Source organism: Macaca nemestrina, chromosome 1, assembly GCF_043159975.1.
Source record: "Macaca nemestrina isolate mMacNem1 chromosome 1, mMacNem.hap1, whole genome shotgun sequence".
In the NCBI taxonomy this organism is placed as follows: Eukaryota; Metazoa; Chordata; class Mammalia; order Primates; family Cercopithecidae; genus Macaca; species Macaca nemestrina.
The window spans coordinates 196,818,858-196,842,747 of NC_092125.1; the positions used below are offsets into that span (position 1 = coordinate 196,818,858).

The 23,890-nt window shown below is 51.9% G+C and overlaps 1 protein-coding gene across 1 annotated transcript in view; it reads left to right on the forward strand.

The window, feature by feature from the left end:
- The first annotated feature begins 4,067 nt into the window (after positions 1–4,067).
- LOC105494730 (glutamate ionotropic receptor kainate type subunit 3) overlaps positions 4,068–23,890 on the forward strand; it is a 239,479-nt gene continuing 219,656 nt past the window's right edge. Inside the window, exon 1 of the mRNA XM_011763465.3 lies at positions 4,068–4,595. Within this exon, the coding sequence (XP_011761767.1) occupies positions 4,481–4,595 (115 nt within the window). The 5' untranslated portion in view covers positions 4,068–4,480. The remainder of the gene's footprint in view (positions 4,596–23,890) is intronic.

Consider the following 23,890-nt stretch of genomic DNA (forward strand, 5'->3'; position numbering starts at 1 on the left):
GGCTGGCAGCTGCCTTCCTCTCATCATGGCCCCACTCTGGGGTGAGATGAGGCAAGGGAATCACTCCCCCATTCCCACCAAGGCACCCCGGGTGCAGGCTTGTGGAGTAGCCTGGCCCCATGGTAGGACATTTAGGGGAGTGGCTGAAGCCCCATGGCTTCAGCGTCCAGCCACCGCCAGCAGCCTGCCTACTGGGTAGCAGGAAGGGAGCTGAAGGTAGGCAGGCCTCGGCAGAGGGCACTCAAGTCCTAGGAATCCGCACTCAGCCACTGCACGCGTCTACTCCGTGGTTTCCCAGGGAAGCAGAGATCATGAATCTCGGTAACTCGAGCCCAGGGCCTCATCGCTCACTGCGATTGTGGGGGGATTGAGAGCCAGAGTGGATCAGTCTAAACAAAACACACACACAGGGGACTCCCCCAAAGAGCACAATCGGCCACCACTGGGGGCCCCGCCCGTCCGTCACCCGAAGTAGCTGGGGAGGGGTGGGGGGAGGAGGCCAGGGAGGTGCTGGCAGTCTCAGGTTTCTTCCTGGGAATCCTACCCTCACCCCCCACCTGTGAGCCAGTGGGAGACATGAATCTCACTGGCAGCAACTCGGGCCAGCTCAGCCGTTTTCAGGGATGTTAATGAAATGCGGGAGCACTTGTCCTTTCAGACAGCGGCCCCTTTTATTTGGGAATGAAAAGCTGCATTAGTCTGAATGAGGTTTGGAGGCCTCATAAATCCGGCGCTGGCTGCCTCGTGGGGGAGCAGGGAGCCGAGGCCTGGCTGGTGGGTAGACTTGTTTACCAACAATGCAAAAAGCCAGGATTGGCGGCTCCCAATGCCCGGAGGAGATGCGGCTGGAGATAGTGCCAGCCCTGGTGCCTGCTGGTGTCGAGGCAACCTGGAGAGGCATGTCATGCCGCTGGCAGAGAGGGCTGCAGGTCTCTCTTCATGAGTTAGGGATGACCGGGCTCCCCGATCTGCCCTGGTAGAGTGTCTGCGTATTCTGCTCTTAGCCTTCCACAGGAGGCAGCTGCCCCAGTGGGGCTCCGCAGGAGTGATGAGAATTGGCCCCTACAGCTTGTCCCCTACTCAGCCCAGGTGGTAGAGGACAGGGTTAATCCTATGAGCTCAGTAGTTGGCTGAGCCTATATGTGAACCTTGACATCTCACCCACAGTGCCTGGCAAATGATGATGCCCAATAGGTTTTAGAAGAAAGAAGGAAGAGAGGGAGGGAGGGAAGGAAGAAGGGAGGGAGGGAGGTAGGTAGGAAGGGAGGGAGAGGGGAGGAGAGGGAGGGAAGGGGAATGGAGGGAAGAAAGAAAGGTCACATACCAGCGGTGTGACTTTGTATCTCCTACTTAACCCCTCTGAGGCTCAGTCTTCATCTGTAAAATGGATTTGTTATTTTAAACAAAGATCCTATTGCAGTGGGTGTGGAGAGGAAGAGGTGAAGTGATGTGTGTAAGTTAGTGAGTATATTGTCTGAAACATAAAAACATGTAATGAATACTAGGGGTCATTATGGGAATTGTTGCTGTCGTTTCTCTTCTTGCAATGCATCCCACCCTCCCCTAGACCGGGAGGGAACACGCTGCTGTTAGTTTTGGGGAAACCTCTGTGTTACAAAATGGCTCACAGCCAGGCCAAGAAAAAGGCCCAGTCCCAGGCTGGGGATGGCAGCTTCCCTCTGGCCCCAGGGTTCCAGCTGTCTTCCAAGTCCAGTGACTGGGCCCCACAGCCTCTGCAGCTGGGAAGCTCTACGTGGCAGCAGAAAAAAGCCTCGATCCGCAGTGTGCTGGGTAACTCCCGCCCACCCTGGGATGCAGGAGGAGCAGGCCCAGCCTGTGCTGCTTCCCTGGGGCGCCGAGGGGGCTCGCAGGTGACAGAGCCACACTCTCACCTTCTGGGGGCCTCAGCATCCCCCTCTGCCTTCCTCCCTTCGCGTTTCTAGCACCACTTTCATGCTAGCTTTTTTGGAGGCTGCTGCTTCTCCTCCTGCTCCCCTCCCCTTATCCCTCCCTTCCTCTGGCCTTGGATCTACTCCCTCCTGGGAGCCACACCTCTACCTTTCCACTTCTTCTGTTTCTTTGCCAAGCCACTTGCAGGCTGCCTGCAGGACAACCCAGGCAGAATTAGCATCCAGGCACTCCCCTTGCCTGTCCCCAAACCAGCCTTGGGCAATGCCGTTTTAGCCCTGTGTCCTTTGCCTCAAGTTCAGATCCCTTTCAGAATTTTCTTCCTTAGAGAACAATTAGGCCTTTTGGTTCCCTGGGGCAACCAAACCAATTGCAGAAGCTGATAGGCAGGCGATGGGGACAGGTGTGCGTCCTCAAGGAAGGGGCTCCCCCAGCTATAACCTGGAGGCCTGGCCCTCTGCTCCCCTCTCCTGCACTTCCTCCCTAATGGTGCCCACTGGAGCCCTTACTTTTTATTCAAGAGGTGGCAGCTGCTGCTTCCCTAGCTTTGGTCTGGGTGTCCTTCCCTCTGATCCCTCGGGCAACATTTTCCAGTGGCTGCTTGGGAAACCAGCCGCTCCTGCTCCAGGGCGAGGGAGGCCCAACTTTGGCAGAGACAGACACTGGTAACCTCCGTTTGTTTGCTGGATTTTCGAGGATGTCCTCAGGACGGGCACACTCCTCTGTGTTATTTTATGAGGAGCCCAGGGAGTCTCTCCTCCCACAGCCACAGTGGCCTCCACCTCAGGTGGGAGGGCGTCCCCTCCTAATTGGCAGGATTGGCCACACTGCGATATTCACATCCCCACACAATGCCACGGGCCCCTGCACCCAGACAGGGAGGGGAAAAAGAGAGAAATTAACAGGCGGGTGAGAGCTCGCCTCATAGTATATTTGTAAGAAAATTAAAGATTTGCTCTTCAGATGTTGGGGGCCATGCTCTTACCAGACAGCTGGCAAATGGGAGAGATTGGAAATGATAGAATGGATCAAATTATTTAAATGAGAAAAATAAATTCACACACAGCCTAGCCGCTGCCCGGTGACAGATCCGTTTATTTATCTACTGTATCGGCACCGCTTTGTCTCTGTCAAAAAGGTCATTAAACTCGCCTAACTGCGTAATTCGCAGCCTCCTGCTCCAGCCTCGCTCCACAGCCCTTCCCTTCCCTCGACACCCAGCGCCACTTGAAAAAAAATTTATTATTGCTAATAAACAACGTTGTTTTTCTTTTTAACCCCTTTAGCTTGTTCCCCCATGGATCCTACTCCATCCCACGACAAATTAGTTTCTCTTTATTCTTTCTTAGGAGAATGAGAGAGGGAGCACCACCCCCTCCTGCACAGTTCCGGGAGAGGGCTGAGAGGGAGCGGGTCCCGCGCACATGCCCCCCCCCCCCGCTATATCTGCGGGGTGAGCGGTCTTCCTCCTCCGCAGCCCCGGGACCGGCGCACGGGTCAAGTCCAGCTTCCCACAGTAGGGGGTCTGGCTTGGGCTCTCCCACCTCTACCAACTCCCGAAGCTCCCCTGGCCCAGCGTAGACAATTCTCTGAATTCTGCCTCTCCGAACCCCCAGCCCCAACTCTGCTTCCAGGAGGGATGGGGTTGGGGAGGGAAGCCAGTTCCCGGGTCAATCTCCCGCTGCCGCCGCCCTCCAGCCAGCGCCCGCTGCGTGGGAGCCGCGAGGCCAGACTCCGCAGACGGCGGGCTCCCGGTCTGGCTGCTCCAGCGGGCGCGTCTCCTCCAGCTGGTCCGGCCGCTGGGCTGCCGCCGTTTCCCAGCTCGCGGTGCCAGCTCTCGCGCTCCACGCCGGGCTCCCGGGCTCGGTGCCCTCGCAGTCGAAGGGACTGGGGCCGGCGGGGCGGATGGGGACGTCTGGGAAGCGAGGAGAGTCCTCGTTCTCCGGACGTCCCCGCACGCTGGGGCCAGGGTCCCCTTCCCCGCTCCCCGCGCAGGTGTGAGCGCGCGAGTGTGTGCCTCGGCGGGTGTGAATGTGAAGTGTGTGTGCGCGGGGGAGTGCGCGGAGGGAGCGCGGGCGGCGCGGGAGGCGGGAGGCAGGGCGCGGGGGAGGGGGTTGGGAGGGAGAGTGTGCGCGCGTGCAACTCCACTCCGGGGCTTTGTGCGAGCCCGGGCGATAGCATCGGCGGCGGCTGGAGGAGGAGCGGCCGGAGACGCGTGCAGCCAGCCCGCCAGCGCCCGGCAGCCGGGGCAGGTGGGAGCCCGCGCGGGAGCCAAGCCGACGCGAGTCGGAGTCGGAGCCGGAGCCGAGTCCGAGCAGAGCCCGGGCGGAGCCCAGGAGCCTCGCTCGCGGGCAGCTCGTGGGCGGCAGCCAGGCGGGGCGGGCGCAGGCGGGGCGGCCCCCCAGTAAGATGTGCGCCGCGCCGCGGGGCGCCCCCCACTCGCAGCGGCGCTCGGGAGCCGGGCGGCTGGGCCAGGCGGCGCCTTCGGGGCTGCTGCGCGCCCGCGCCTAGAGCTGCCGCCCCAGGGAGCCCGCCACGGCCGCGCCCCGGGCACGCTCGGCGGCGCCCAACGATGACCGCTCCCTGGCGGCGCCTCCGGAGTCTGGTTTGGGAATACTGGGCCGGGCTCCTCGTGTGCGCCTTCTGGATCCCGGACTCGCGCGGGATGCCCCACGTCATCCGGATCGGTAAGGGCTCTCTGGAGCCGGGGATCAACGTGCGCCCGGGCGGGGGCGGGAATGGGGGGCCTCCGAACGCGTTCCTGAGAGATTTTCCTAACCTCTCTCCGGGCTGCTGAGCCGGAGACCACCAGGAGCTCGTCCCTGTGAGGACAAAGTTCCAGAGTCGGGGTCACGGGCCTTACTTATTGGGGAGGAGGCCGCCGGGCCGCAGCGGCGAGGGGCCCTTGGCGCGCTCCTGGTAGGTCAGACCTGGCAGAGTGTGGCGAAGGTTTCCAGTGCGATCCCGAGTCGCGGGCGCATTTCGCGGCGACTGCCAGCATGAACCGCAGCCTACCGAGTTCTGCGATCTGGCTTCTCCGCAGAGTGGGGACCCTGGGGAAGGCGCCAACTTATCTCCTCTGCTCACCTCACTCCCCGCGGGCCCCTCGTCCCCACCTCGGGCATAGCTCGAGCGGCTGCGGCGAGGTCGCAGGGCACAGATTCGCATGACGAGGACAGCCGGTCTTCTCTCCCGGTGGTCGCCCTTGGCCTCGGTGGCACCGGTTCAGCCCCGTGCAAATGGGGCGGGGGTAGAGGGAGCAGGCCCCTGCTGCCCGCTGCAGCTGGTCCCTGGGGCCAAGGCCTCTCTCCGCCCGGGGCAGCGCAGGTAGAGGGAAGGGACCACGGAGGCCGGCCAGCGCGGCCCGGGCGGGCGGCCCAGGGACGCCAGCGGTTTTTAAAGTTAGCCCAAATTCCTCCGCAGCTGGCGGCGGCTGGCGGGGCTGCGCGCGGCTTTTCGAGGCTCCGGCTTCTCCGCGTCTCTTCTCGCCCGAGACTCTTACTCCGGGCTTTAACTTTGTTGTGGCCGCCCAAGGCACCCTGCGGGCCTGAGCGCTGCGCGTGTCCCGGGCCGGTGACCGACAGGGCTGGGCCTGGCTGGGCTACGACGGAGCCTGCATCACCGAGGGCCCTGCGCCCGCCGCCAGGCCGGAGACCTGGGCCGCCTGGGTTCACTCGGCGCCAGCACCAGCGCCTGGCACGAGGCAAGCCAGACTCCGCCGAGCCAGGGCCACCCTCCTCCTCTGCAGCTCTTCTCCAGGGCGGACCTTGGGCCGTCAGCGACGTGAAAGAGGTGCCGGAACCGGTGTCGGGCTTGGTTTCCGTACTTCAGATTTTCCTAGGAGGCGGTCAGAAACCCAGAGGATGGGTCTCCTCCCAGGCGGCCGCCCGGGGACCGGACCCTCTTGAACTCCTGTCTGGATGGGGCAGAGCACAGTCCTCGGCTCTGCCCACGCTGAGATCTTTCGGTCCATGCCCAGGACCCTGGCAGGCAAACACCGGCAGGCACCGGAGGCAGATGAGGCCAGGCACGGGAGGGGACTCTGGGGACAGCCCTTATGGTCAGACTTAACCATTTGCAGCCCAGGCTGCTCCTGACAACCGAAATGTCTTCTATCTCTGTGCCTTTGCCTGCCCCGAGCCCAACTTGGCACCATTCCAGGGGCAGAAGCCCCCCCCACCCCCGCCAGTAATGGACCAGCGCTTCCTTTATTCCCTGTCTCCTCCCCTCTGCTTTTTTGGGGGCCTGCGTCGTAGAGTGTCCTTGGGGAAAAAGGTGGGGAGACTGAGAAGACGCTATCTGCCCATCGCACGGATTGCAGCTCCCTCTTCCTTGGTCCTTCCTTCATAGGGGTGGGGTGGGTGTGCTCCCAGCCCAGCCTCAGGAAGGGAAGTCTTTGGAGGCCCAGAAAGACAGGCTACGGTGAGGGCAGCCTCAGAGGGATAAGCTGGGAAGGCGCAGGATGATGTATCCTTACTGTGAAATTGAATGGGTTAGGGAGTTCCTCCCAGCCCTTAGGAAGAGCATCCCCAAGCCTACCCGCCCTTTCTTGGGTTCAGCGTGTAATAATGCAATTAACGGATGGCAGAGCCCTCCTCTCTTCTAATCTTCTTCGTATTAAGCCCCAGGATTAATTAGCGTGTCAGCCCAGGCCATTTATATCCAAGAGCCCTGCCCCATTTGATTCTCAGCCCATGGACTGGGGTGTTGTGCCTGCGCCAAACGTGACCGCCAGAGCTGTGCCAGTTTGGGCGGAGGATGGGAGGCCTCTGAGGCTTCTGGGCTTCTCTGGAGCCTCCTGGGGAGCTGAGCTTCTGTCCTTCTGAGCCCCTGCTCGAACCCCAGCTGGAGCCAGGGAGCTACAGTGGTCATGGACAGAAAGAGCGAGAGCGAGAGAGAGAGAATGAGAATATCATGCTAAAACCCAAACACACCGCCTTGGCTGGGCCAGGTGCCATCTCCCTTTTCCCATCTCTGCCATCCCTGGGATCTCAGGGCTCTGGCTGGGGCTATAAGAATTGAGGCCCTCTGGAGTGTGCTAGGTGCTTCTGGTTCTCAAGACTGGCGCCTCAGCTGGCTGAGCTTGGAGCTGAATCCTTCTCCAGCAGCCAGGCGTTGCCGAGTATCAGCCCGGAGAGGGCTTTCCTGCAGGTGTGAGAGGGGCTCTCTGGGCTGGGGAGCATCGTACCCGCCCCCTCTCTTTGTGCCTCTTTTGGGGGCTGAAATTTCCTCTTAGACAAGGAGATGGATAGCTCAGCAGTGTGACACAGTGTTCAAACAATCTGTCTTGAATAGATGAATTGCATTGCTCTGTCTTTTTGTAATTGTGTCTATCAGAAGGAGAGGTCAAGGCATTGATTGCTTGGATGGTTTGCAAGTAACAAAAGACAGTGAGGGAGAGAGCAAGGGAGAGAGAATAATTGGATTGTAGTCTGCGGGAAAAAATGATCATTGATTATTTTATGTGAATATGTGGAAGATGTATTCTGTGTATGATTATCAAATGTTGTTCATTGAAGGTTTTCAAGGCATATTGTTTGGCATTTTATTATTATTATCATCGTTATTATTGTTTGGATGAATCCCAGTCTTAACTCATGGAAGGCAGTTTAATGCATAGATTCTCTCAGCCAAACAGGCTTGAGTGACCTCCTGCGAGGACCTGAATTTCCAGGTGGCCTGACCCCAAAGCTGTAGTGGAGGGGCTGCTGGACTTGGAGCCAGGAGGTCTGGTTTTCTGCTGCATCTGCCACCAGTTTGTTGGGCCATTTTCATCAAATCACACCTCTCCCTGGAACCCCAGGCCTCAGTTTCTCCATCTGTAAACTATTTGGTTGGCCTTAATGGTTGGTATGTTCTGTGGTTTCAAAGTTCCCTTTAGTGCAGCCTGGTGGGCACTGTTATGCTACTGTAGGTTTCATGGTTAGGTCTCCCCTCATGTTACCGGCATATGTAGGATTGAGGGCCAGCCTGGAATTTGAAAAGGGAACTAGACAGTGGTAGCAGCAGCTGGGGAAGCCTGGCCAGCTCTTCTGTGTGTTGAGGAGCTGAAGTGGTTGGTGGCGATCTCCAGCCAGCCAGTGGGGAGGTTTGAAGCCAAATGACTGCAGAGACATAAAGCAGGTGTGTGGGGGGTGGGGAGAGGGAAGGGTTGGCCCAGCTCTGGACTCTGAGCATCTACAGATAGAGCAGAACTGAGCTGCAAGGTCCTGAGTTTCGTGAATGTACAGGGGCCCAGCAAGCAACGCGGCCGATCCCCCGGGAGAGACGCCCCCTCCCTCAGAGTTCCCAAACCGGCCCCATCTGTAACTCTTCTGATCGGTTCACCCAAATTATCCTAAACATTCATCTCTTGAGTTTGGGAGCCGCTGTGTGTAAAACAATGAGAAATTTCTTGCAGTGACTGGTGATGCGCTGAAACATCGCCGCCTTGTAGGAGCAGACAGCCGCTGAATGAAGATCAATAGGGTTTTCCCCCCTGGAAGTAAATAGCTTCAGACAAGACCTGGGAGTGGCCCGCGGGGCCTTAGAGATCACTAACTTGAGGAATTTCTACCTCCACTTTTCAGCCCAGCGGCTGCTGTCAGCCCCAGCTTTCCTGCTTCTCAACTGGAGTTTAATTTTTTTCCTGATGCCTGCCTCGCATTGCACTAAACAGTCTTTTGATGTCAGGATGACCTAGGGTCTTTAGAGGTGGTTTATGCAAGGTGAGCCCAGGCACCCTGGCCTCACTAGGCTCTTTCAAGGTCACCTGCATCCTCCTGTAGCCAGCAGGATGGCTGACCTCAGAAGTCCAGCTCATGTGTTGTTTTGAAAGGGCTTTGTGGGGTGGCTCTTTATCCCCAACACCTCCAGGAATACAAGCTACCTAGCTGCTTTTAGGATCCTTTGTAGGGCCTGTGAGCCTTCCCGAATCCCCACGGTCCCACAGGTACTCTGTCCCTGCTCCAGGAAACAGTCCCCTCCATGAGGGAGGAAGCACAGATGCCCCCGTGGGCTGTGGAACTATCGCTCCTCTTGAGAGAAGTATAAGGCCATACGCAGCACAGACTATAGGCCTGCTTCGTGAAAGGGTTTCTTTTAGCAGGAGACCTGTTTGATCTCAGTGACTGGGACTGTGTTTCTGGTCTGCTGCGGTGGCGCCTCCTCTACCTGCCACAGCAGCTTCCCCTGTCTCTTCCTCCCGCAGCTGCAGCCTGGCTTCCCTTGCTTGCTCAGAACCTTCCAGAGGGAACTGAGAGAGCGGATGCTTCACTCCACTGGGCAGCGCGCAGAGGAACTGGAGGGCTCCGCACTCCCCGCCTGGCAACAGAGAGGACCGATGTTGCAAGAGCAGGGCCCTTGTTGAGGCTAGCACCCAGCAGGCACTCGCTTGTCCTCCAGAGGCCGGTGTGGTAGGGCTGCAGCTCTGGGAAGACAGATGCACCAAGGGCCTGCCTGGTATGGAAATAGAGCTGATGCAGATGGGGCTGGCGTCTTGGCCCTGGGCTTGATTCCTGGAGTCGCTCTTCTCCCAGGTGCTGATTCTCCAGCAGCAGCACCAGAGGGCAGTGTGCCTGTGCTGAGACGGCCACCGCAGTGTCTTCTGCCTGGGGCCCCACCTGGGTCTGGAGCAAAATCAGAATAATGAAACAGCAATGACAACAATACGATGGCCCCGATTTATTGTGCAATTATTAGCCACTAAGCACTGTGCCAAATGCTTTTCAAACAATGACTCATAGTGTGGGTAAATAGTAAGTGCTCAATAAATGGAGCCATAGGGTTTTTCTCTTCATACTGGGTAGCCTTCACCACCTACAGGCATCCCTGTATTCCATTTTACAGGTGAGGGAACTAAGCTTGGTGAAGTCACTTGCCCAAGATCACGCAGCCAGTGAGTGGTAGAAGTAGGATAAGAAGTATGGTCTGCCTGCCTCTGGATCCTGTGCTTTTAGCTGGCTTTGCCGTCTGGAGGTGGCAAGAAATGGTTTCTAAAGGGGCTGAATGCAGTGCCCTTGCCCCCACTCTCCGTTCTGTTTGCTGAGTGAGGTCTCACTGGCTGGGCTGTGTTGGTCCTGCTCTGGGAGGATGGCCATCTGGGCTCTACCATGCTGAATTCCACCAGTCCTAGTTTTCAGTGTCGGACTGGCCTTGCTGATGAGCTGTGTGGCAGATTCGCCGCCTCCAGGGCACAGGTGTGGATGGCCTTTCCCAGCCTTCCCACCAACACACATCCTTCCACTTACTACCTCCCACATTGTCCTGGCTTCTGGATTCTGCTCAAGGCTTTAATCTAAGCCCTAAATAAAGGACGGATTCACCCTTGGGTGAGGTCAGTTCACCTACAGGGATCCCACTGTTCTGGGGTCTATAGTCTACATGTCCCCATTGGAACCACCAGGCTGTCCTCAAAGACATTGTCAAAGCCTTGAGGAAGCCCAAAGGCCTCGTGTCTGTGTCTCCTTCACCCCCCATCCTCCTCACCCAGTGACCTGGAAAGAGAAGGTGATTAGAGAATTAGCTGTCTTTGTTATTCCTTCCTTCCCTCACTTCCCTTTTCCTTCCTCAGTCCTGTTCCTTCTTGCCAACATCCCTTCAAGGCTAATAGGTTTTATGGTCGTTTTATTTTTAAGCAAGAGTCACATCCTGACTTTCTAAATAGGGCCTGCTGCCGCTGGGTCCTGGATTATGTGTTGCTGTGTCACAGACACCGTGGTTTGGGTGTGGGGACTTGGATGCGAGAGCCTTCCTAATCCACCATTCCATCTGCAAGAGCAAAGGCAAAGGCAAACCCAGACTTACCCTTCTCTGTCTGCGGTGTTCCTTCTCCCAGGGGGACAGGGGAGCCTGGGATAATGGTAGCTGCCAGGCACTGAGCTGTTCTGGAAGTAGGGGGAAGATGCACTGCGCAAAGTCACTACGAAGGTGACAGGTTTGGGACAGGCACGGTCAGAAGGGTTATGTTACTTTCTAGGGCCTCCATTTCCCCATCTGTAAAATGGGGATGATACTGCCCATTGGGTTAAATAGGTGTGATGTCTTTTCAAAAAAGCTTACGTGCTGTCCACAGTTGAGCATTTCTTTTTGCCCTTGGAGGAGTCTGTGCACAGGTCTGGGAGTAGGGTGATGCTAGGGAGGCCTCCAGGGAGCCAACTCTAAGGAGGCCCTCAAATGAGGACCCTTTGCTTGCATGACGGACCATGAGAGTGGGTGCCTCCTTAAATCCTGGCCCTGGCCCAGCATCTGAATTTGCTTCTGGAGTATACTTTTCCTCCTACTTCTCTTTGTGCTCCAGAGACAAATCCTAATTGAGCATGATTTGGAGAGATGACACCAAATTGAGGGCCAGGAGACTGGGTTTGAGGACGACAGGTTGTTCAGATTTTCTTTTGTCTCTCATAGCCATGTTTCATAGCAGCCATGCCCCCAGAGCCCTCTGCCCTTCCTTTCTTTGTTTTATTTCCTTTGGAAATCACCTCCAGGGTCCACACTGCCTCTCCTTCTTCACAGCTTAGCTGCCCAGGTCCTTCACTTTGCTTCCTTTGACCTTTACACCTTGTTTACTAATAGTATTGACCTTGGCCGTGGTTATCTGGGGGCGAGTGGGTGTCTAGGCTTTCTCTAATGCATGTGTGTCGTGCCTCCCTGACTAGACAAGGAGCTTCTCAAGGGTGTCTCAGGCCATCTCTCCCCCATCACTTCCAAGAAGCAGAATGATTTTTTTGGAGTCACTAATATATTTCATTGATTCTAAGATGGGATTTTTTTTTCACATTTTCATATCTCTGACATCAACTCGTGTCTCACATGTCATGTCTAAGTTTACTTGCAGAATTTTTTCTTTCTTGGCACTCTAAGAAAGAATGGCATGTCTTGGGTCTGATGAAATGTGGTGGATCTATTTTTGAACGTGAGTCCAATGTGTACTTGCTGTGTGACCTTGGGGAAGTCACCACACCTCTGAGCTTCCATTTCCTCATCTATAAAATAGAAGTATTAACGTTAGGTTGAACCATGTGCAGCTGTTGTTGACCTACAAAAATCTTGTGGTTGACCCTTACAGTACTGTCTGCATAGGGTTGTTGTGAGGATTAAAGGAGATAAGGTATGTAAAGCTCTTTGCATAGTGCCTGATGCTTAATAAATTTTAGGAGGAAAAAAGAGAGTTCCCCAAGGGTGGGGCCACATCTCCACTGACTCTGAGCTCTGAGGCTGTCTGCATCTCGTGTGCCCTTGGCTTTGTGCTAACCCCTAGTGCCCCATACTCCATGCAGCCTCGTACATGGCATCTGCCCATTGCTCACATACCCATGGGCTCTGCACTGGAGTTGGTGGGCCTAGCAGTCTTTACCAGTTACCCACTGTGCTAGGGAGCAGGAGAGGTACCCTTCCTTGGATGCTCCTAATGTCAGCTCCCAGACACTGCCTGGCCCATTATTTTGCAGCATTTTGATTAAAATGCATTTTGCCTATGTTCAGAGCTGGGAAGACCCTGATTATGGGATGTCCTTAAGGGGCTGGTCCAGAGAGTCTTGATCAGCCCTTCTGAGATGGGGAGTACCATCTCGCCTCCTGGGCAGGCCACTGGAGACTAGACAGGGTCTGAGGCTGGAGACCCTAGGGGATAGACACTTTGGCTCTCCTAGGAGACACCAGGTAATGAGGACAGAGGCAAAAGGCAGGGAGGAGAAAGTCCCCATGGTGATCGTACAGATCGGAGATAATGAGATGGAGTGAGATCCAGGGGGAGTGGTGGCTACAACTCCAAATCCTTTGGTGCCATGCTGAATGGTAGTTAAGGATAGCAGAGAGGGGAAAAGCAGCAAGAAGGAGCTAAGATTCTGGTTTGTATTAAGAGGGTTCCAATCCGTAGGAGACGATTAGGTCTTGCGCTATTAAAGGGACTGATGCAGACAGGCTGCCGATGAAAGGGGGTTTATAGAGTTCTCAGAACAACTGCAGAGATGAGCTCTTTAAATATGGGAATGAGGGAGACTTCTGCAAAGCCTTTCTGCATCTGCTTTGCAGAACTGAAATATGCTATTCCAAAAAGCTGCCCAATTGGGCGGAAAAGCAGGAGCAGGGAGCCAAGGACTTTCCAGGGCTCCAGGCATCACATTTCCTGTCTATGGTGAAGAATCAAATAATCTAGGCTGAAAAGAACCCCAGGGGTCATTCTAGGCCTCTAGTTCTCAAATATTAGCATGTGCCAGAATCACCCAAAGCACCCGTTAAGATGCGGATTGCTGGGCCCCATCCACAGACCTTCTGATTCCGTGGGTCTGGGGTGAGGCCTGAGTGCTTGCCTTTTAAACAGGTTCCCAGATCATGATGCTGCTGCTCATCCGGGAGCCACACTTTGAGAACTGCTGTTCCAGATCAGTGGAGGACCCCACTACATACAGGTGGACGGCCAGTCTCCGATTGAATGCCGCCTGCAATGGGAGCTCACCAATTTTAGGCCCCACCCATTCTTTACTGCAGATGTTTTGCCCATGCTAATCTTTGTTGCAAATTTTCCTCTAAAAAGCTAACATGTGTCTCCCTGCAGTTCCAGGAGGGCAATATAACTGGGGTCTGAGTGTAGGTTTGAAATTCCTCTGTCTGAGTTTCAACTCTTGATCCCTTCTCTCCTGGCTGTGTGACTTTGGGTAAGTCACTTACTTTCTCTAAGTCTAGATTTCCTTATCTGTAAAATCAGGATAATAGCAGATTTCACCTCATGGGATTATTGTGAGAATTAGCATGCCTGGCACAAACGAATCTCTCAGTACATTTAGCTCTCAGTCTAATCTTGAGGATAAGCTCATAGATTCTAGGATCTAACAGCCTGACTTTGAAGGCTGCCTCCCTCACTTCCCACCTGTCTAATCTTGAGCAAACTTTTTTTTTTTTTTTTTGAGATGGAGTCTTGCTCTTTTGCCCAGGCTGGAGTGCAGTGGCGTGATCTCAGCTCACTGCAACCTCCACCGCCCAGGTTCCAGGTTCAAGCAATTCTCCTGCTTCAGCCTCCTGAGTAGCTGGCACTACAGGCACCCGCTACCGCGCCCGGCTAATTTTTCTATTTTTAGTAGAGATGGGGTTTCACCATATTGGCCAGCCTGGTCTCTAACTCCTGACCTTGTGATCTCCCCTCTTCAGCCTCCCAAGAGCAAAGTATTTAATATCTCAAAATAATAATGATAATAATAGTTGTACCTGCCTCACAGCGTTTTTGTAAAGACTGAATGAGTTAATGCATGTGAAGTGCTTAGAACACAGCCATGGTAAGCACTCAGTAAATGTTGTCTATTACTCCTACTATTATGATCTCCCTGCCCACTGACTCTGGCTTGAGTTTGTTCCCTGTCCTACACTAGAGCTCTGCAGAAACACAAAGGCATTTATTTCTTCAGACTAAAGTGGCTTAATTCCTCCAGCATGGTGTCAAGAGCTGACCACAGTGCTACTTATTTATTGAAACCAGTAAGACCATCACCTCCTCAGGTCTCAGCTTTGGTGTCTGGTTGTACAACACCAGACTGTTTCAGGCTTTTTAGCAGCCATTGCAGTCTGTTGATTTATCCTAAGCTGGTGGTCTCATGAGATCATGAGGTCTTTTCCACGAGTATTGCCACTGATCTGTAACTTTTCTCATCCTCCCTTTGGCAGTTGATCTTTTGAGCCTAAAGGCAAAACCTATCATTTATCCCCAAGTAAGTTCCATCATTGAACCTTCAGGCAGTTATTCTTACTCATTGTTTCTGGACCACCAGGGCCTATTACCATGTCTCCATGCTTGGAAAGCAGGTATGGATTACACCCTCTTCTTCTAACCCCTGCCTCCCTCCTGGGGTCTGTGGTAGAGGGGTTAAGTGGTTATTAGCCTATAGTATGGTTGGGGTTGGGAATCACTGTTCTGAATAGTGAAGCTTTTGGGGATTCCCATTCTGATGTCTCGCATGCTTCATGCCATCTGAGCCTGGGATAAACATATCCTCCTTCCCTTCAGCCAGGTCTGCCATAAACACATTAAGCAGGAAATGAGCAATGTCAGAGTCTGATGGCTTTATTCAAATGGTCTTGGATCCACTATCCTACACTTTAATGAGCTTCAGAATTCCACTGGCTTCCTTATGCCCTCAGGCCCTTTATGATTTGCCATGGTTGGCATCTCTGGACTCATGGACTGTCCCTCCTTGCTTCACCCTCTCTGATCCACTGCATTGAACATCTAAGTCCCCAGAAGGCACTGTGCTTTCCCCCACACTCTGGGCCTCTGCACTGCCTTTCTTTTTTCTTTTCTTTTTCTTTTTTTGAGACAGAGTCTCACTCTGTTGCTTAGGTTGGAGTGCAGTGGTGTGATCTCGGCTCACCACAACCTCTGCCTCCCAGTTCAAGCGATTCTCCTGCCTCAGCCTCCCAAGTAGCTGGGACTACAGGTGCACGCCACCACACCCGGATAATTTTTGTATTTTTAGTAGAGATGGAGTTTCACTATGTTGGCCAGGCTGGTCTCAAACTCCTGACATCATGATCCGCCCGCCTTGGCCTCCCAAAGTGCTGGGATTACAGGCTTGAGCCACTACACCTGGCCTGCACTCCATTTCTTTCTTTCTTTTTTTTTTCTCTTTTGTTTTGAGATGGAGTCTCACTCTGTCGCCCAGGCTGGAGTGCAGTGGCCGGATCTCAGCTCACTGCAAGCTCCGCCTCCGGGGTTTACGCCATTCTCCTGCCTCAGCCTCCTGAGTAGCTGGGACTACAGGCGCCCACCACCTCGCCCAGCTAGTTTTTTGTATTTTTTTAGTAGAGACGGGGTTTCACCATGTTAGCCAGGATGGTCTCGATCTCCTGACCTCGTGATCCGCCCGTCTCGGCCTCCCAAAGTGCCGGGATTACAGGCTTGAGCCACTGCACCCGGCCTGCACTCCATTTCTTTCTGGCCAACTTCTGCTCATACTAAGGTTTCAGTGAACATGTCTTTTCCTCCAGGAAGCACTTCTCAACCTCCATCCCCTTCTGAGTCCCACAGCACCCTCTACTTTTCCTGTTGTAGCACTTGCTGTATTGTAATTCTTGGTTATTTTAGAGATAAGTGCTGTACCGGCATGGGCCATAGCCAGGTTGTTCACCACTTAAGTATCCAGTGCTTCTAGCACAGTGCGGGACTCCTAGTAGATAATTAATAAATATTTGTGGAATAAATGAATGCAATGGTGAATATGGTCATTTGAATGTAAGTCCCCCTAACTGCCCTGGCATACAGCTCAACACTTTTTCCATTTCGTCAATGAGGATTTTATGAAGGATGTTGTTAGTTTCTTCCACGAAGTCAAGGTTCTCGTGCTGTCTGTGGTGGTCTTCTGACACACCAGTTCTGCAACTTTTTCTGTGCCAGGACCTTTTAGATTTAGTCTACTGGGCAGAGCTGGAATATTTGGGGGAGTGAGCCCTTCTTTTTCAAGTCTAGGATTGGACTTTACATTCATTGTCTTGTTCCTATCATGATGATTTTCTTGAGAGAGACAAGCTGTCTTCTTAAAGAAGAGACTAGAGGAGAGACCACAGTCCTCCTGCCTTTTCTGACCTTACCCTTCTCTCCTTCCCACTTGCCACTCAGCATCTCGGCTGCTCTTTCTGGGAGCTGAACCAAGGAAGAGAACCTCTGCTGTGCTGTTGTTAATAGGCTGAGCACTCAGGACAGCTGTCAGGCAGAACTGTGGCTGGGCCATTGCTCTGCTGCCCATCATAGGTCAGGTCTCTCCTTTTTCTGTCTTTACCACATCACTGGCTCCTGCAAGGATATGTAGACAACTGGTCTACATGACAGCTTGGTGTAAAGTAGAGGTGTTGACAGTTAACCTGGAGATTCAGGCTTTATAGACAGTCAACTGAGGCCCTTTAGCCCTGGGAATATATACATCATCCACATCAGGTTCTGGGGAGAGTGAGTGTGTGCATGTGTGTTTGTGTCCTTGTAAGAGATGACCATATGGAAGTTTGCGTCTCTAGCACAGACTTCTGAAATTGGGGCTCAACCATCTTTCTTTATTCCAAGCCTGATGAGTGAGTAGTGACTTTCCTTTGTATCAGTGGGGAAACTGAGGACTTAAAGGATGGTCCCAGTTCCTGACTGACTGGGCTGATCTGTCTACTCTACCAATGTGGCTGAGAGTAAGGATGGGAGAGGTTTTGCAGTGGAGCCCTGAGCTTCCCCTCCTGAACACAACGGAACTGAGCTCTCCCCTGAGGCCAGCCCGCCCCCTTTTCTTGCTTCCCTCCCTGGGGAAACATGACACATCATGAGCAGAAAGAGCCTGTTGCCTACATGACCATTTTTCCTGCCCAGTTTAATAGAGGTGACAGCCGTCTATTTTACTTGTCTCGTAACATTGAATCAGTAAATAAAATATGGGTGAACTCTCAGGTTTAGCTGAATTATGGCTGGTCCATGGGGACTGTGGGCTGGAGGAGAGTTGAGCAGAGAAACTGAATCCTTGTCTTCTTGCAAGAGAAGCAGAGCCTTGCATCTTCCTTCTGGATCCAGGAAATCGTTCAGTGCTTGAGGAAGCCAGGCCAGCAAGGTAATCTTGTTTGGTGGTCTCTGAGTCAGTGGAAGAACCAGAACACAAATGGAGGAACCCCAAATGCTAGGGCTACAGGAGCACTACTTGTCCCCATTATTTTTTCTATCACGGATTGGGATGCTGAAGACAGAAAAGAGAAAATGATTTGTGCCATGTCCCTTGATGAGCCATGGGAAAAAACAGACAAACATATGGGTCCTCTGACTTTCATCCTGTTAAGAAAACCTGATCTACCCTCCTATTATACACAAACACACACACACACACCACACACATACTTGCGAATTTGAAGTTTTACATTTGCAGTCTTAAGAGAGCAAAAGAGCCTAGACTTTTCCGATGTGGAAAAGCAAACCTGTGAAACACTTTTCCGCACTGCAAGTGAAATACAAATTGGATTCACATGTGTTTAGAAAAAGTCAAAAATAACAGATGCACCTTGTGGTTCAGCAAGAGCCAGGGAGGTTGAGGGTCTCCCCAACCTCTGTGTTCAGCACCACGGAGAGCAGCCAGGCCTGGGGGTAGCGGGTGCTGGCTCTTCTAGTATGGGCGGTGTGGTTATTGTAAGGTCTTGTTAGACAGGCATTCTTTCTTTCAAATGCTATTCCTTTAGAACTCTGGTAGGCTAGTAAGAATTGTTATTTGTGGTTGTTCAAAGAGAATAACGCAAGGTAAAAGAAAATCAAGGTAATAGATGGAATTTTCTCCTTTTTTTTTCCCTTCCACATAAATTGTTCTTAAACCTTTGGTGCCTTGTACGGCTTGTCTGCTAGGGAGCAGCAGCAGATGACAAAACGAGTGAGCATTCCATTGTCAAATATCACACCTGATACCAAGCATCTTGGCTCGGCTTGTCAGCCTCATCTTTCACATCGCATTTTGTAAGTAGGATTGCTAAATGTGATTTCTTAAAAGTATTTTGTGCGTTATTATTTCCTGAGTTGTGGAGACCTGCATACCTATAATAGAGCCATATTTCCTGCTAGTAAATAAAATCATTCCTCATTCAGGTGATGGGAATTAAATGTGTCACAGCTTGGTGGCATTCCCCAAACAACCCCAGCGGTTCCAGGTGCTCTACCACCTGGATGTGTCTGGGAACGCTTATGATGGGGCTGGGAATTGACAAAGCCTCTCTCAGACAGAAAAGTCATGCCAGGAGTGACCTCAGTGTTTCTCAGAGAAATGGTACGCTTTTATCCATCACTGGGGTATGGAGAGTTGGCTGGGAGCACCTGGACTAGAGTTCACAGGACCGGAGAAGGTGAAGAGTGTTAGAATGATAGAGTCAGAGGAATTGTTTCACTCGCCTCTGAGGAATTTGCCTCTGAACAAGAAGTGAGGTTTAGGCAAATGGACCCCAAGGATTTTAGAGGTAAGATGGCATCTTGGACGTCACACAACAGATAGAAAAATCCAGGATATTCTGGGAGGAAGTGAGCTATGGTAGCTACAAAGTGAGGGCTACTTTAGGGGCTCTGGCTGAAGATAACTCAGTATGAGGGGATTTGGGGCTTTTTGATGCTCCTGCTTGGATTCGCAGAATCAGAAAAATCTGCTTTGAAAATTGTGGTTATTTTTATGCTGTTTGTAATTTTGTGTTTATTTCCTGTCTTTTTCACATGGGTTCTGGGCTGACTCATTGATTCACCAAACATTTATGGAGCACCCACTCTGTATACTGCACAGTACATAGGGTCAGGGGATTTGTGGGGGCTCCGGGATGCGGGGGCAATGAAACAGCACTCCTGGGTTTGGTGGTATTTGAATGTCCTCGTGGTAGGTCCAATTAGGTGACCTTTAGTAATAGCCGTGGTTCCTTGAACATTTCGGTATGTACAGTTTAGACCACAGCCTTGCACTTGGATCTTCCTCATTCTGCGGAGTCCTGGGGAAGAGTAATGAGGCTCAGAGAGATGAAGAGACAAACTGAAAGTCGCACAGTCAAGTTGGCAGGGAGGCTGCATCTCCATTTCACCTTCACTCCTGCTCTCCTTTCTGCCCTTGCCCCTTCTAAATCAGTTCATCACTTATGTTGTTCCGAGAGTGTTCTTTCACCCCTGAACTGTCACATTTATCCCCCTTCAGGATTCATTTTGTCCAGTTCCCTGTCTTTTAGCAGAACTGAACCTTAACTTTTCTAGATGGATGGATGCATGTGTAAGTAGGGGGGTGAAAGGTAAAGGAAGGGGTTAGTATCCAATTTGTAAGTCTCCAAGGGACACAGTCTGTCTCCTCTGGTGAGGAAATTCTTCTTTCTGGCTAACCCAGATCATTCCTGATGCAGTGTAAATCCATCTCATCCATGGACTTTCCTGGACATGGCTGTTCTTGGAGGGTAGGAGGGAATATCTAGCTTGGAAGTCAGTCGCTTAGGGGCTTTTCTTTCTAGGGCTCCACCAAAGAGGCTCTCAGACAATTAAATTGAAATGGCTGTACTTTTGCTCATGGGGGCCTGAGTAGATTTATAATATTTTCTTTTTTAAAAAATTGGAGTTTTTTTTCATGGAGACAATGATTTATGGAATAATCAATTTCTTTATCTACCTAATACATTGGAGCAATCCGTCAATGCAGACATCAATCTCCCCCTGGGGCTGGGGAGGGCAGACAGCCTTTGAGCCTGACTCGTCTGGCAAAAGGTGGCTTTTTCTATGAGTGACTTTGCTCCCCCATCCTGGATCTGAGACCTGCGGTAAGGAGGGTCAGGGGCTCTTCAGCAAAATATTAATGCTTTCTCCTTATTAGTCTCTGCTCTGCCAGAGAAATAAGGTGCAGTAAGCTCTGTCCCCATTGTACAGTTTGTAGAGACAAAGGACCAGAAAGGGTGCTCAGAGACCAGAATTTGGAGGCATGCACGTGGGAGTGGCCATCTCTAAATCTCTAAGGGTTGCAGTGTATGAGAAGGAGCAGATCTGGTGTTACAGGTCCCAGTAGAATTGGGGCCAGTGAGTGATGGTCCAAGAAGGCAGATTTTGATTCAATACCAGCTATCCACATTCAGTGCTCTTTAAAGATTCAGTAAGTGTAGTGCCTTGGAGTCTAGTGGGCTTCCTATTATGAGCCAGATTCTGGTGTTACCGAATCAGACCTGTTTTGCCCACCGTGTAGTATGCCAGTCACTGAGACGATGAGTTTTGCAGCAGAGAAAGGGTTTATTCATGTGGCAGCCACGCGAGGAGACAGGAAAATAGGTCTCAAATCCACCTTCCCAAAGATGTGTTTTAGGGTTGTTTATGGGATAGAGGAGCAGAGTGGTCTGAGGCATGGGGAAAGGTGATTGGGGGTGAGGAGAAGTGAGGCAATCAGTTTCTGCACAAGTGTAGTCAAGCTTCATGGCACTTCATAGGACGATGTCTGAAACAAATGGCAGCATTAGCATGACCTGAGGGTGGAGCTCTTGGCCCTGTGACGTCAAAAGAGGACTCATTACCCATCCATCATTTGTGTAGGTCCAGTTGAAGGTTCAGTGGTCTCACTCAGTTTGAACTGGACAGGAGCAGACTCTAAATTTCTGAAAAACAACTTAGGCAACTGTTAGCATTGTGATCCATATGTCAGAGGTGTTATCTCTAGTGAATTTGGAGAGTCTTAAAAAAAAAAAAAAAAACAGCTAAAAGCAAGCAAAGCTGGCTAAGGTTTGACAAGCCTATTCAGGTTTGCCCTCGGCTTCTCAAGCACAGATTGGCCAGGGGTGTTATCAAGGGGCTCTGGATTCCTTTCACTGTGAAATTCTAGGCATGCCCAACTGTGCGGCAAGAGATGCTATAAAAAAATCCAGATTTTCCGAGCTCCCTGAAAAGGCCAGTGCCTGCTCCTGGCTATGCAAACTCCAGGAAGGTCAAGGCCGGTAGTAGTGGTTGTGAAGAATACTCTCAGGCTTTTTTTTTATGGTTTTTAGAAATCTTTTTAAAGAAGGCCGGGCGCGGTGGCTCAAGCCTGTAATCCCAGCACTTTGGGAGGCCGAGGTGGGCGGATCACAAGGTCAGGAGATCGAGACCACAGTGAAACCCCGTCTCTACTAAAAATACAAAAAATTAGCCGGGCGCGGTGGTGGGCGCCTGTAGTCCCAGCTACTCAGGAGGCTGAGGCAGGAGAATGGCGTGAACCCAGGAGGCGGAGCTTGCAGTGAGCCGAGATCGCGCCACTGCACTCCAGCCTGGGCAACAGCGTGAGACTCCGTCTCAAAAAAAAAAAAAAAAAAAAAAAAAAAAAAAAGAAATCTTTTTAAAGAAAACAGCTCAACACCTTTTTTTTTTTTTTTTTAAGAGACAGGGTCTCCCTATGTTGCCCAGGCTGGTCTCAAACTCCTGGGCTCAAGTTATCCTCCTGCCTTGGCCTCCCAAAGTGCTGGGATTACAGGTGTGGGCCTCTACACCCAGCCTAGCTCAACACCATTTTTTTTTTTTTTTTTTTTTTTTTTTTTTGGGATGAAGTCTCACTCTGTCTCCCAGGCTGGAATGCAGTGGTGCAATCTCGGCTTGCTGCAACCCCCACCTCTAGGTTCAAGTGATCCTCCCTGCTCAGCTGTCCCAAGTAGCTGGGACTACAGGTGTGTGCCATCACACCCAGCTAATTTTTGTATTTTTATTAGAGACAGGGTTTCACCATGTCTCTAATCCACTGATGAATCATTTAACACAATTAAACATTTAATTTGTGTTGGCTAGGTTGGTCTTGAACTCCTGACCTCAGGTGATCCACCCACCTCGGTCTCCCAAAGTTCTGTGATTACAAGCTTGAGCCATGGCGCCCAGCCCTCAACACTTTTTGATGTCTCACTCTTCTGAAGACTAACATCTTTGCTTGGAATTCAAGAAATTCTCTTTCTAAACTCTATTTCTACGTTATGACCCCTTCCACACCCTCATCATTTAATTTTAAGTTTAATTGGTTTTTTAAGTTGAATCAGCCAACATTCAAAAATTTGGACGTTTTATATGAAATTTTGGGTTTCCAGCTTCTCTTCCCACATTCACATATGCCTCAGTCCCCACCCCTCCTTATAGTAATTTCCTGTGCTAGGATCAGTCACTGTCCTGCTGCTGCTGTTTTTCTTTCAGTAAAGTTACGAAGGAAAAGTAAAATGTTTTTATTTTCAGAAGCAAACAAAAGACAGACTAGGAGGGCCAGTTTTTTCAAATTTGTTTCTCTCACCAGCCCTGTTTCACTCTGGGTTTCTGTTGGTCCTGCAGGCATTGAGCCACTGACCTACCACATGGGCAAAGAGCATCTCAGAGGCAGGGATCTTGTCCCATTTCTGTTTATTGTGACGATAACAGCAATTGTTTACTGAGCCCTTTTCCGAGCTCGTTTAACCCAAAGGTGAGTCTAATTATTCCCACTTTCCAGATAAGGAATCTGAGCCTCAATGAGGTGAAGGTACCCAGTGGAGTAAGTGATGGGTGTCACTAAGACTTGAACTCCTGTCTGCCTGACTCCATTGTAATCCCCTGTGTATTCCTAGCAGCTGCCCCTAGCAATGCCCACAACTGGCAATTAGTAAGTGCTGGACACGTCAACTTGAATTCCAGAGTCACGGATGGGATGGGGCCAGGTGGGAAACTTCCGACCTTAAGGTGGACAGTGGCACATTTAGGATGCTCCTGATTCTTCTTTCCTTCCTTTGGTGCCTGGCTGGGCACAAGCGGCTGCTGTGCATCTGTTGGGCGGCATTACCCAGAGTTCAGTTAACATGTGCTGGGCAAGAAATCTGCTCTGAGTCCCTTTTGCATTACCATGTCTTTGAGGTGCATGGACATGGTGCAGGCGCTGGAGCTCGGCGGGAGCATTTTAACAACCTCTGTCCTTGTTCGCTCCCTGCAGTCTTCACAGTAGCCGCAGGCCCATCTCTCCGACACAGACCCAGCAACTAATTGGGCCTGGATAACAAACCACACAGACACAAGCCCCTTCCCATTCCCCTCCTGGACTGCAACATGGGAGGCTTTGCAAAGCTGCCACCTTCTGCTGGGGCGGGAGTTGGGGGACAGTGGGGAGAGGCTGACCTGTCCACCCTAGACAGGAACAGGATGCTTGGCACCCTCTCCCTGGCTAGGCTATGGACCTGGGGGCCCCTGTGGCAAGAGTGTGGGCTCTTTGGTGTCAAGAGTCCCCTGTGGACATTGTCAGGAGGTGGCTGCAGAAGGGAGATTTAGTAATGAACAAAGCACTGGCTCCCTAGCTCAGAATAGTGTCTGTAAATCCCACCTTGCACAAATCCTGAAATTTTATTATTCTGCCAGCCCGTTGGAGCCAGGTGGCAGTGGGAAGCTTCAGATTAATTTGGGAGATGTTTTCTTTGCGGAACCTCTGGCTTTCTAGGCAAGTGGATTAAGTTCTGGACCAAATAAGGGCTCTTACTTTCTTGACATTTGGGGCTGGCTTTGCTTTTCTGCCTGCTGGGGTTTACTTTGGGTGTATGAGTTATCCCC